This window comes from Neovison vison, chromosome 5 (genome assembly GCF_020171115.1).
Source record: "Neovison vison isolate M4711 chromosome 5, ASM_NN_V1, whole genome shotgun sequence".
NCBI classification, from domain to species: Eukaryota; Metazoa; Chordata; class Mammalia; order Carnivora; family Mustelidae; genus Neogale; species Neogale vison.
In genome coordinates, this window is record NC_058095.1 from 65807378 (window position 1) to 65820474 (window position 13097).

Here is a 13097-nt window from a genome sequence, read left to right on the forward strand (position 1 = left end):
GCTCAATTCCAGGACCCTGAGATTATGACCTGAGCTAAAGGCAGAGGCTTTAACCCACTGAGCCACCAAGGCACCCCTGGAGACCTTTTTGATAGTCTCAACTGAGACAGTGTAACGGCATCCTGTGGGTAGAGGCCAAAGACAGCTAAAACCGTACAACGTGTAGGGCAGCCCCACGACAAAGAACTGTCCGGCCTCAAATATCAATGGTGCCAATCCTTAGAAACCTTGATTTCAAGAAAAATATCAGACTGTTATCAAAATGACACTTTCAGAGAGCAGGACTGAGCAACAGGGTAGGAATTATGTCACTTTTTATACACAATAGAACATTGCATTTCCCCCCCAAAAATTAGGATTTTTTTTTAAATTGAAAAGATAGAAATAAGAACAAAGCAAGGAATACCATTTATTTCTAATAATAAAAGGAACTAATGCTTTGTGTAAAGATTTAGAAAATACCCAAATAAAGAGAAGATCAGTTATAATCCTTTTGTGTGACCCTCTGTATGATCAGTTATGATCCTTTAGATCCCTAAGCCACAAAGCACAACAGGAACTAATTGAAGAGAAGCAGAAATCTGTTCTAAGGGTTTTATTGTTTCACAGAAACTAAGGATATCCGAAATGGTGCTGCTGCTGAGCTGTGACAAGCATACGGAATCAGGAGACGGGAAGTTGTCCCATCTGTTTTACCACCTGGCCTTCTCCCCATGCATTTGTTTTCTGTCCCTAGAGAGGCCTTCTTCCACTTCTTCCCTGGTCAGTGTGGCCCTGGGGTCTCCTGGACCACGTGCATCTCAGGCTCAGACTGGCAGGAGGATGTGCCACTTAGCATGTGGCCACACATGGAGGCATTCATGGATTTACCACGATTCATGGGACTTAACGGTCATGAATGGCTACAAAGCAAAATCAGCAAAGGGAAAAGCCATGTGAGGTCAAATCTGGAAGAAACAAGGTGTGAGCTTCCGAGTCCCCTCCTGGTGGGCTTAAATTCCCAGCAATGACTTGTGACAACATGCAAGCCGTGCTGTCCACCAAAGAAAGCTCACCGGGGCCTTGACCCCCACCGTTTCTGCGGGGGGGCGGGCTGGTCACGTAGGCGTCCTCTGTCTAGCACACTCCAAAATGCCAGGCTCCCAGCAGGAAGTCAGGTGTTCAACAGAAACCACAGTGCTTTTCTGACTCTTTCTTATCAGTTCTGGGAATGGTGAGAATCTCCCCAAATCCAACTTACCAGACACTAGCTAAGGGCCACCCTCACAAGCAGCCTGTGCAGGCGCAGCCCACAGGCAGGCCTGTTCCCTTCGCTCCTCCCTCCGCAGTGGCAAAAACACGGCTGCCTACAGCACGGAGGTCTGCCTCTGAGTAATCTTGCTCTCAGGTCTGGTTCCAGACTCCCAGGAAGAGGCTGACGGGCCTGGCTTTGGCTGGGTTCCCCACCTCCCCCAACCCCTGCACCAGGCAGCAGTGATGGGGAGGTTGGGGGAGATCACAGCAGCTTCCTCATGATCCCGGTCCATGATGCGGGGGACGAGTCCCTTCCCCATCTGCTGGGCAAACAGTCTCATGGGGATCTCTACAACACCCTCTGGTACTTTCATTCAGCAAACAATTTTTATTCCTCACGATTTCCTCTATCTGGGCAGGTGCACAAAGATGCGGGCCCAAGAGCTGAAAGCCCTGGAAAGATGCACTGCAGGGAGCTGAAGGCAGGAATGTACTTCCCACAACCTGGGAAATAAGGTCTTTTGTCTTTATCTTCCAAACAGATTCTCCTGCTGCCTCAGGTTGTAAGACAATGCCTGGTGTCCCCGAAAACGTCTTCACAAATCATCGTGTCTCAGACACAGCTGCGGATACAGAGACGACGGGTGAGGAAAGGCCCCACGAGAATAGAGGCCCATGATGACATTCATCTTCTGCTGAGGATTTATTATAATGAAGTCAGGAAAAGAACCACTTTGATGACACTAAATAAATCACAGCATTGTACGTTTTCTCTGAGTTGGGCATGGTGGCCCTCCGGAGACCCGTCTCAAAAAAGATAACAACAAACAGAGCTCCGCAGGGCCCGCCAGTCCACAGGCTGTTCGCTGTTGGGCGAGCATATGCTAGTACTTGTCTGTGGGAACTCAGAGAGAGAAAAACAGAGGCCACCAGCGATGTGGGTGTTCCTTCCAGATGCAAAATAAGATTTGTTTTGGACAACACAAAGACTGCTTTTTTTCTCTGACAGAGAAGAAGACACAGCTCCCAGCTCATGGGCTCAAAAGAGGTTCAAAGAGGCCTGTACATGCCTCCCTGACACTACAGCTACCCTTCCCCAACCCAGGTCTTGCAAGGCAAAAACTCAGGTTTTGAAGTCAGTCTCTTGCTCTCTAACACTTGTTTCTTGCTACCTGAAATGCAAGAGCCACGTATGATTTGTGTAACAGAAGATACTTGTGTACATTTGTATCGCAGGGAGGGGTCTGCCAACTTTTTCTGGAAAGGGCCAGATGGTAAATAATTTTGTAGGTATAATGGCCCAAAAGGCTCTACTGTAAGGACTCAACCCTGTAGCTGTAGTACCAAAGAGTTACAAGCAAAATGTCTCGGGATGACTGTGTTTCAGTGACCGTGTTCCAATAAAACTTTATTTAGAAGAACATGTGGTAACCTTGATTTGGCCCCGGGGCCCCAGGGCTGAACACTGATCTGAGTGGAGGCTTAAGTCTACCGTTACAGGATCAGACCTACATTTTTATTTTATTTCAAATGGCAAAAGCTTTGGGAATACCAAGTGTTCACTTTACTGTCTTTGAAAAATAAGATGGGGCGGGGCCAAGAGAAAATTCTGAGTTATAATCTGTGCAATTTGGGGAAAGGACATTTGAAGTGTAGCGCTTGGAAAAGTGCCATTTTTCTTTTTCTTAAAGATTTTACTTATTTGAGAGAGAGAAAGTGTGTGCACAGGCCAGGGAAGAGCCAGAGAGAGGGAGAAGCTTTCAGGACCTGAGATCATGACTGAGCCAAAGGCAGACGTGGAGCCACCCAGGCACCCCCTGTCCTAATATATGTTTGATGCAAAGAATATATTTGGGTTATATAAAGTGAATACCTGTGAATCCCATCTCCCAAATAAAAATCAGAGTACCAATACCTTGTGCATCTCTCTATTTTATTTCAATTAGTTTTTAATATACAAGGTAGTACCCAGGTATGTTTTTGAAAGTTCTATTTAAGATTTATTTATTTATTTATTTATTTTTAAAGATTTTATTTATTTATTTGACAGAGAGAAATCACAAGTAGATGGAGAGGCAGGCAGAGAGAGAGAGAGGGAAGCAGGCTCCCTGCTGAGCAGAGAGCCCGATGTGGGACCCGATCCCAGGACCCTGACATCACGACCCGAGCCGAAGGCAGCAGCTCAACCCACTGACCACCCAGGCGCCCCTCTATTTAAGATTTAAAATTTATATTCCACTTTCCTACTCCCCAACTACCTATTATCTGTCACCTTCCTGATGCCCCATGAAAACTCTTCCTACTGCTGTTTTAAAAAATAAATAATTGCTTCACTGAGATATAATTCACATAAAGTTAACTTTTTAAAAAAAGATTTTATTTTTGTATCGCTGTGGTCCACAGAGTAGGCTGGAGAAGGTAGCAAGGAGATGCTGTATCAGCTACTACAGCCTTAAAATATAGTTGGTGTCTCTTTGAACTTTAAAATTGTTCCTATGCAGCTTATTTTATTTTTGTTTAATCAAATAAACAAGAGGGTTTTTCCACGGGAAAAAAAAAAGATTTTATTTATTTATCTGACAGAGAGAGTACAAGTGGGCAGAGAGGCCACCTGAGGGAGGAGAAGGAGACTCCCCGCTGAGCAGGGAGCTAACATGGGGCTCCATCTCAGGACCCTGAGATCATGACCTGAGCCGAAGACAGACGCTTAAGTGACTGAGCCACCACCCAAGTGCCCCTAAAGTTAACTTTTTGAAATGTACAATTCAGTAGCTTTGAGTAGATTCACAAGGTTGTGGGACTTTACTGCTATATAATCCCAGAACGTTTTCATCAGCCTCGAAAGGAAGCTGGTGCCGGGTCACTGCTGCTTCCCTTCCCTATCCCCCACCCTACTAATGTGCTTTCTGACTTGTGAATTTGCCTACTCTGGACAATTCATATGTATAGAATTATAGAATATGTGGGTTTTGGTTTTTTTTTTGTTTTTTGCATCTGGCTGCTTTCTTTTTTTTAAATTTTTTTAAAAAGATTTTATTTATTTATTTGACAGAGAGAGATCACAAGTAGACGGACAGGCAGGCAGAGAGAGAGATAGAGGGAAGCAGGCTCCCTGCTGAGCAGAGAGCCCGATGCAGGACTCGATCCCAGGACCCTGAGATCATGACCTGAGCCGAAGGAAGCGGCTTAACCCACTGAGCCACCCAGGCGCCCCTGGCTGCTTTCTTTAAACGATGCAATTTTAGGGGTGCTGGGTGGCTCAGTCAGTAACGCGTCTGCCTTCAGCTCAGGTCATGATCTTGGAGTCCTGGGACTGAGCTCCCGGTGGGGCTCCCCACTCAGCAGGGAGTCTGCTTCTCCCTCTTCCTAGGCCTCTCCCCCCTGCTCCGGCACTCTCTCTCTTGCAAAAATAGGTAAATTAAAACTTTCCAAAAAATAAAGATTCTCTCTTTCACTGTGCCCCGCCCCCTTGCTTGCTTGCTCTAAAAAAATTTTTTTTCTAATTATCATGCCTGTTAGTGCTTACAATTTTTTAAATTTACATGGAGTTCACCATATTGAGCTCAAGGCCCAGCAGCCATGAAGGCAGTCAGAGACTGCACTGTAGGGAAGGTCTTCAAAGCTCTGGGAAGTATGGATGATCACTAATTCCCTTGGAGACCAGGGAGGAATGCAAGGAAGCACCCAGAGCAAAGGTGTGTATGACTTAAGATGTCACCAACCACTTCTCCCTGAGCTAAGGCCAAGCTACCATTCCTCCTTTTGTGCTTAACTCCCACCCAGGAGTCCTGAGCCCCATTTCCACTGGGAATGAACCCACGATCCACTCTCCAGTTGGTCCCAACCCACTTAGTACTTTGCCCGCTGTCGTGCCCAGCCAGCGTCCCAACCCTATAAACACATCAGGCTGCTTTCTGCCCCAACCTCTCGCTCTCAGGGTTCCCTCTGCCTGTCCACTGGGCTGGCTCTTCCTGTCATTCTGGGCTGAGGGAACACGACATCCTTGGACAGCCCTTCCTGATCTAGGGTGCCCTCCACCCCGTCACCCTCCACTGTCCTGCTCCACACACTCCTTGGGCCTGTTCCCCTGGCCCTTCTCTTCTCTTTCTTTGTCGTTTGCCCCCCTTTGCTGTGGGTCTAGACCTGGCTGCTGAACACAGTAAGGAGTGGGCATTCGGTATATATTTGCTTAGACTACGCACGTTTTCATAAAATCAGTTTGGTGACTCCCACACCCCAACCTTGGACGAAAACTAGTCTGATCATCTCATGATTTAAATTCGCCTGACTGTCCCGGGTCATCGTCAGAAGTGTCCCGGCGATGTTCTCTCAGAAACTGCCAGGAGCCCTCTGAGCCACTCTGGTAAAGTGACAGCAACACCCAGTTCCTAATGACCGTAGCAGAGGTCCTATCAGGGCTTCACACCTCACTCCTCCGTCTCAGTGCTCAGTGTTTGGGAAAGAAAGTAAGAAGCCACTCAAAATTCGATGCAGCCTCGGTTTAAAATGAAAAGATTAAATGTGAATCACAATGCTACGTGATGGGATGATTTGGGAAAAAAACTGTGCTGCCGGCAACTAGATTTTCTTACTAAACTGCATTACTTAAATTATCTTAGTAAAGATAAGGAAGAGATAATTAGATGATATTTACACACCAGGGACTAGAGAAGCATCTGGAAGAAAAACCCTAGAAAGGGCAAAGGTCTTTTTTTTTTTTAAGTATATATATATATATAGAGATAGAGGGATATTTATTTGTCAGAGAGAGAGAGCGTGAGAGCGAGCACACGCAGAGAGGCAGGCAGAGATAGAGAGAGAAGCAGGCTCCCCACTGAGCAAAAAGCCCGATGTGGGACTCCATCCCAGGACGCTGGGCTCATGACCTGAGCTGAAGGCAGCCGCTTAACCAACTGAGCCACCCAGGCGTCGAAAGGGCAAAGGTCTTAAGGGAATTGGAACCCATGGGGCTCTTGTCGCTATCAGAAATGACATCCTGACAAGGGGAAGGAGCTCCCCCGGCTATTCAACTATTCCAAAAGCTTCTGGTTTGATCTCTCAGGAATTAAAGCCTTTGCCTCTGAAGGATAGTCTAGCAACACAGCTTACAAGGGAGGCTACAGGATACTTACCAACATACAGAACACGTTATCAGAAGACGGAGGTTCACTTGAGCAAGAAATGAACTCGAGACTTAATGATAAATAACCCACTGCTCTCTCCATATGTGCTGGTTTTCTCATTTGTCAGAAAACTTCACAATCATTGGGTCTAGCATTACAGTTTGACACAGCAGTGCCTCTAGCAAATCCAAATCCACCTATGAAAGCTTGTTCTCCCTCACATCTTGGGCCAAAGGGAACTTTCTAGCACTAAGGTGTGGGGAGTGCTGAGGTCTTACCAATACCCAGAAAACAGTATGGGAGGGGGGCTCCCCACAGTTGTGAAGTCAACCACTTTAGTGAGGCAGTGTCCTCTGCCATTGCTGTCCCTGTCATGGAGCCCTCAGACCTCAGCAAGGCTAAGGATGGTCATTGTACTTGACCTTCTCCCCTCCCTCCACTGAGGGACCGGTCCTGGATGAGTGAGTGGAATTCAGCTGTAAATCTCTGCACGGGCCTCGCCCCTCCCAAGAAGCGTGAGGAGGCACAGCCACCGCACAAGTCTGTAGGTGGCACCCTGGCTGTGTTCCTAGGGCCCAGCTGTGCCCTGACCAGTGAGGCCAACCCTGGTGATTCCGTCAAGGTCAAAGGGAAATTTAAAAGGATGAGCTCTGCCAACACCCTGAGTCAACTTTAAGCTTATGAAAGCTGATTCTGGCCCAGGGCCTCGAGGGAAGAGCCCCACTGAGCTAATAATAAGTGGGTGTTGTTTCCACCGCTAAATCTGTACTAAATCACAGCAAGGGAAAACTAAAAGAGTGGAGTGGCTGGGACCACAAGGTAACAGAGAATCCCACAGTTTCTTCCTCAGTCAGACTATTTACTTTTCCTAGATGATTAACCCACAATGTCTGTTCAGGACATTCGTGTTCCTGTGGTTCCTGTCCGTTGATGCTTCTAATTTTTTACAACACACAGGCTTTTGGCAAGTTGAGATCCAGAACCGAAAGTGTTTTCTTTTTTCCTTCCTTCCTTCCTTCTTTCCCCTTCCTTCCTTTCTCTCTCTCTTTCTTTCTTGATTTTACGTATTTGACAGAGAGAACACAAGCAGGGGGAGCAGCAGGCAGAGGGACAGGGAGAAGCAGGCTCCCTACTGAGCCACCCAGGCGCCCCCACAATAAGAGTTTTCTTAGGCAGAGGTGAGACTCTCAGATCTGAGGTTCTCAAAGCTGCGGGCACTCAAGAATGGCCTGAGGCCCAGGACCCCCGCCGGGGGTACTGCAATTCCTGAGGTCTAGGGTCAGGCCCCAGCATATATACTGCCTAAACATTCCTCGGTGCCTTAAGGAGTAGTTAGCACTGACAACTGGGCCTGGTGGCAGCATTCTAAGACACCCCCACTATCTCCACTACCTGTTGTTTCTTCCATGATCTGTTAGGTCACCTGGCAAAGGGATTTGACAAACGGAATTAAGCTTGCTAATGAGCCAGCCCTAAAACAGGGAGATTTTCTGGGTGGGCCTAACCTTATCACATGAGGCTTTATTTATTTAGAAAAAAAATTTCTTTTTTAAAAGATTTTATTTATTTATTTGACAGACAGAGATCACAAGTAGGCAGAGAGGCAGGCAGAGAGAGAGAGAGACAGAGAGAGGAGAAAGCAGGCTCCCTGCTGAGCAGAGAGCCCAACATGGGGCTCGATCCCAGGACTCTGAGATCATGACCCCAGCTGAAGGCAGTGGCTTAACCCACTGAGCCACCCAGGCACCTCTAGAAAAATATTTTTTAAGGATTTTATTTAATTGAGAGAGAGAGAGAGAACACAAGTGAGGGGAATGGAAGGCAAAGAGAGAATCGGGCTCCCCTCTGAGCAGGGACCCCCAATGTGGGGCTCGATTTCGGGCTCCTGAGATCATGACCTGAGCTGAAGGCAGAAGTCAGAGATCCAAAGCGTCCACATGAGCGGGATGTGATGGCCGCTGGTGACTGAGGAGGAAAGGGGCCATGTGGAAATAATCTGACCAGCCTTCAGCTGCTGAGTGTGACCCTGGCTGACACCCGCAAGAAAGTGGGGGCCCTCGGTCTTAGAAACACAGGGAACCTGTCACCAGCCTGAGAAGCACCTGGTGGGTTCTTTCCCCGAGCCTCCAGGTGAGAACACTGCTCAGCAGACACCCGATTTCCAGCTACATCTTGCTGGACTTCGGACCTCTAAAAACTGTGAGCTCACAAACAGGTGTTTTAAGTCCCTGAGCCTGGGACTTTGTTACACAGCAAAAGAGAAGTACACCAGTGACTTTGAAAGCAATGCAAATAGCTGACCACTTCTACCCAAACTATTTTTAAATTCTATCTCCCGTAGGAGGGGATCTAAATATCATGGTACATATTTCTTGCCTCTAGAACACTAATCTAATGCTCTAATATTTGACATTTGAAGTCTGAGGCCACTAAAACCTTAAAACTCAGCCCATTAAAACATGCTAAAAGTTATGGATTTCAGCTTTGGAGAGGTAGGTGAGATGTAGGTAACTACCACCTCTGCCCTCCACCAATTAATCACCAGGGTTGACCACACTGGCCAGGCACAGCAGGGCCCTAGGAACATAGCCAGGGTGACACCTGCAGACTTGTGCGGTGGCTGTGCCTCCTCACGCTTCTTGGGAGGGGCGAGGCCCATGTAGAGATTTACAGCTGAATTCCACTCACTCATCCAGGACAGGTCCCTCAGTGGAGGGAGGGGAGAAGCTCAAGTACAATGACCATCCTTAGCCTTGCTGAGGTCCAAGGGCTCCACGACAGGGACAGCAATGGCAGAGGACACTGCAGCGCCAAAGTGGTTGACTTCACAACTGCAGGGAGCCCCCCTCCCATACTGTTTTCTGGGTATTGGTAGGACCTCAGCATTCCCAAGGCCTTAGCGGTAGAAAGTCCCGGTTTCCTTGCTGGCTATCAGCCAGGGACCTCTCTCGGCTCCTGATGGGCCCCCTTGACCTTCAAGCCCACCAATGGTGCAATGAATCCTTATGATGCTTCAGAGGAAACGCCAGTTTTTAAAGGGTTCATGTGTTAGGTCTACCCAGACCACCTCCCTTTTGCCATATGTGGAGAGGGAATTATGTAAGGGAGAGGGTCACTGGGGGTCATTCTTAGAATTCTGCCTATCACCGCCACCATCTTGTCTTCTGGCCCCCTAGAGAACCCCAAAAAGGGGTTCTCTGCATGAGAGATGCAAATTTCTGTCATAACCCTAAAGAAGGAATTAAAGGCAGATTAAAAAAGGGAGCTGTAGGGTTCCACGGGTCCAACCTATCCTGCGCTTGGGATATAGTTCCCAGGCAGCCTGTGGACCGAGAGTAAATTTACAAGGGCTTCCTGGAACCCTGTTTCTAAAAAGAAAATCTACGGAAATGTGAGTGGAGTAGAATGTCTAGAACGGTCTCCTCTTTGCTGAGAGCCACTTGGAGCTCAGAGCAGGCCTCACTCTGGACTGACTGCATGTTCATGTCCCCCCTGAATCTCAGTTCTGGGGCTACCTCAAGACACCCAAAGCTGAACCTGGGGCTCTGCAGAGGGTCTGACCCACCGTTCTACCTTTTCAGAGCTGCCACCGTGTGTTACTTAAATTCCAGAGGATGCAGTTGCTAAGGTAACGATGTTTTCTCATTCTGACCTTCCAGGCTTAGAACCTGGTGTGGGATGGATAAACCTTGATGAAAAGATGCAAGTCTTGCCCTCCATCAGGGAAAGTGAGCCATGGCTCATGTGTCACCTCCCTGGCCTTCATAAGATGGTGGCGTCATCCACACACCTGGCACTCCTAAGCCTCCTACACAGACCTTTCTCCACAGTACACTCAAGTACATATCTTACTTTTTAATCAGAATCATCGGTCTGCGTGAAGATGGAAGCTCCACGAGAGCAGAAATTCTGCTTGTTTTCTTTTCTTTTTTAAAGATTTTATTTATCCATTTGACAGATAGAGATCACAAGTAGGCAGAGGCAGGCAGAGAGAGAGGGAAGCAGAGAGCTTGATGCGTGGCTCGATCCCAGGACCCTGGGATCATGACCTGAGCCAAAAACAGAGGCTTTAACCCACTGAGTCACCCACGCGCTTCTCTGTCTGTTTTCTTCACTGCTGATGTCCCAGAACTGAAAATACAAGGGGACACCAAACAGATCCCTCCCTAAAAAGCCACTGAATTTAATATATGGAGAGTTTTGACAGAACCCACCGTGCTATACTCTGATGGGCTGAAAAGAAAGTTCTTTCAAGTGAAAATGTACATGGCTACTGCCTTTTTTTTTTTAGCAGAATTGTCTGAGTTTTCTACAATTTACTTTTGGCTTCCTGAGTCAGAGAGAACAATCTTTAGAAGGCTTAAGAAGCATCTCAGACAAATAGGTCTAGACAGAGGATATTTTGCAAGGAGTAAATGAATCAGACACATATGACTTATGTTTCCCTTTAAATTTACAGAGATTTAACGACAAATTAAAAAAAATACTCTTCATGCAGAATGAGTTTTGGGTGTCATCAAGCATAACATGCTTTGAGAACTTGTACAAGATGTTCACAAAACAAAACATCACTACGGCAGGAAATATAATTCTCGCTCTTATGATGGCAAATATCCGATTGTATAATCCCCCCCTGCATTCTAATTATAATAACACTCCATGCCAAAGGACCGATTCCTTCTGGAAATTTTCATCGTCTCTTTGTGTCCATCTAGCACTTTCCTCAATCCACTTCTGTAAGGTGGGGAAATGATAGCTCAGTCAAGTGGCCATGACCATGTGCGGCTCAGCCAGGGCCACCCTTACTTGTTCCTGGCCTTTCTGAGGCCACCCCTACATCCCTTACCCTAAAGCCCCCCAGAATCAGCTTTCTCTCCCCCACTCCTTAAGCTTCTCCATTTCCTCAGCAACGTGGCTGATGTGCGGAGGGAGGCTGTCATTGGGGTGGCCTGCCTTTACAGGGTGGTTTCGACCCTCAGAGCGGGCTGAAGCAGGGGGCTCAGAGAGCAGCTAAAGGAGAAAACAATGCACTGGAAGCAAAGCTTATACTCTGGGGGTCTTTCTTACTGGCCACTAACCCAACTAATTTTTTTCCTCTTTCTATTTTAGCAGAAACTGGGCGGGGGAAGGTCATGTCAAAGATATAAAACACTTCTATTCTTGGGTAGAAACTGATTTTAAGACCCTTGACTCCTGCTATTATAAAGACAATCCCAGTCCTGCTGCCGCTCAAGTATCTGGGGCCTGGCTCCTGGCTGAGGCCTTGTTTTCTTGCTGGGGTCTTTCTTTCTCTGTCCCCAACCCCCTCAAAGCTTAAGGTTGGGGAAGGAGTGTTGGGGTACCAGAATCTTCAGAATTTTTAGCAAAGTGGGGTAAAGGTGTGGGAAAGCAGGGCCTGCGTGGAGAGAAGGGAGGAGATGACAAGTTTATTTTGATTATTTAACATTTATTTATTTATTTAAGTCATCTCCGCACCCAAAGTGGGGCTCAAAGTCATGACCCCTTGATCAAGAGTCACATGCTCTACTGACTGAGCTAGTCAGGCGCCCTGGAGATGGCAATTTTAAAGAGGGCTGCTATTTAATGGGAAAGGGAACACAATCCAACTTACAAAAGAAAACATTGGAGAGTATTTTTGTGTCCTTGGAACAGAAAAAGATTTCTGAAATAGGACGCAGAAAGCACTAGCCACTGGGAAAAGATGGATAAATGAGACGTCATTAAAATGAAAGACCTCGTTCAACAAAAAAGCAAAAATTCAAGCCACTGTGGGAGCAGACATTTGCAATACCTCTATTTGACAAAGGACGGATATCTAGACTATATCAAGGGCTCCTGAAAGCAACCAGAGAAAGACAGACAATCTGATTTTATTCTACCTTTTTTTTTTTAAAAGGTTTTATTTTTTTAAAAAGGTTTTATTTATTTATTTGACAGAGGGAGAGAGAGATCACAAGTAGGCAGAGAGGCAGGCAGAGAGAGGGGGAAGCAGGCTCCCCGCTGAGCAGAGAGTCCGATGCAGGGCTCGATCCCAGGACCCTGAGATCATGATCTGAGTGTAAGAGGCTTAACCCACTGAGCCACCCAGGCGCCCTGACAATCTGATTTTAAGACAGGCAAGAGACCTACAGTGCACATCCTCAAAGAGATTACCCTGATGTCGCCCACTTAGCATGTGGAAAAGTCCTTGGCCTCATTGGCCAGCAGGGAAGTTCAAGTCCCAAGCACAAAGAGATGTCACTACACACTTACGCAAAGACTGGGAGTAATAAGACTGGTGTTGTCGGTGAAAATGCAGAGGAACGATCTCGCCTCTCTTCCTGAGGGCAGGGCGGGGGGAAGCAAACCACACAACTGTCTCAGAAATCTGTTTGGCACAATCTTGAATATGGGCACACCCAATGGTCCAGTAATTTCACTTCTAGGTGTAGATCCAGAAAGAATGAGCGCACCTGTGTTCTGAGAGAAATGCACGAGAACGCACCAGCACCACGTAACGACAGCCCTGAACTGGAAATAACTCATCCATCCAGCAAGAGGGGAAGGGGCGGATAAATAATGGGTGTGATCCCACAACAGGTTCCAAAGGGTGAAGAAAATGAACAAACCAGAGAAGCCTTGATGACTTCGTATCGTAGGGTAAGAGCTGGATGCAGGTATGACAGGTTTTGATTGCATTTATGTAAAGTTCAAGTGCAGGCAAAACTAATACAGCATTTAGGGATGCCTTCTTTTTGCAGA

General features: G+C 47.1%; 1 protein-coding gene across 4 annotated transcripts in view; it reads left to right on the forward strand.

Moving 5' to 3' along the window:
* LOC122906808 (A-kinase anchor protein 10, mitochondrial-like) overlaps positions 1-2929 on the forward strand; it is a 52825-nt gene extending 49896 nt beyond the window's left edge. For all 4 annotated transcript variants that reach the window (XR_006384614.1, XR_006384617.1, XR_006384620.1 and 1 more), the window contains one exon: positions 1776-2929. Coding sequence is in view for 1 of the 4 variants with exons in the window: in XM_044249210.1 (XP_044105145.1) it covers positions 1776-1912 (137 nt within the window). In the remaining 3 variants the exon portion in view is untranslated. The remainder of the gene's footprint in view (positions 1-1775) is intronic.
* Positions 2930-13097: the final 10168 nt, after the last annotated feature.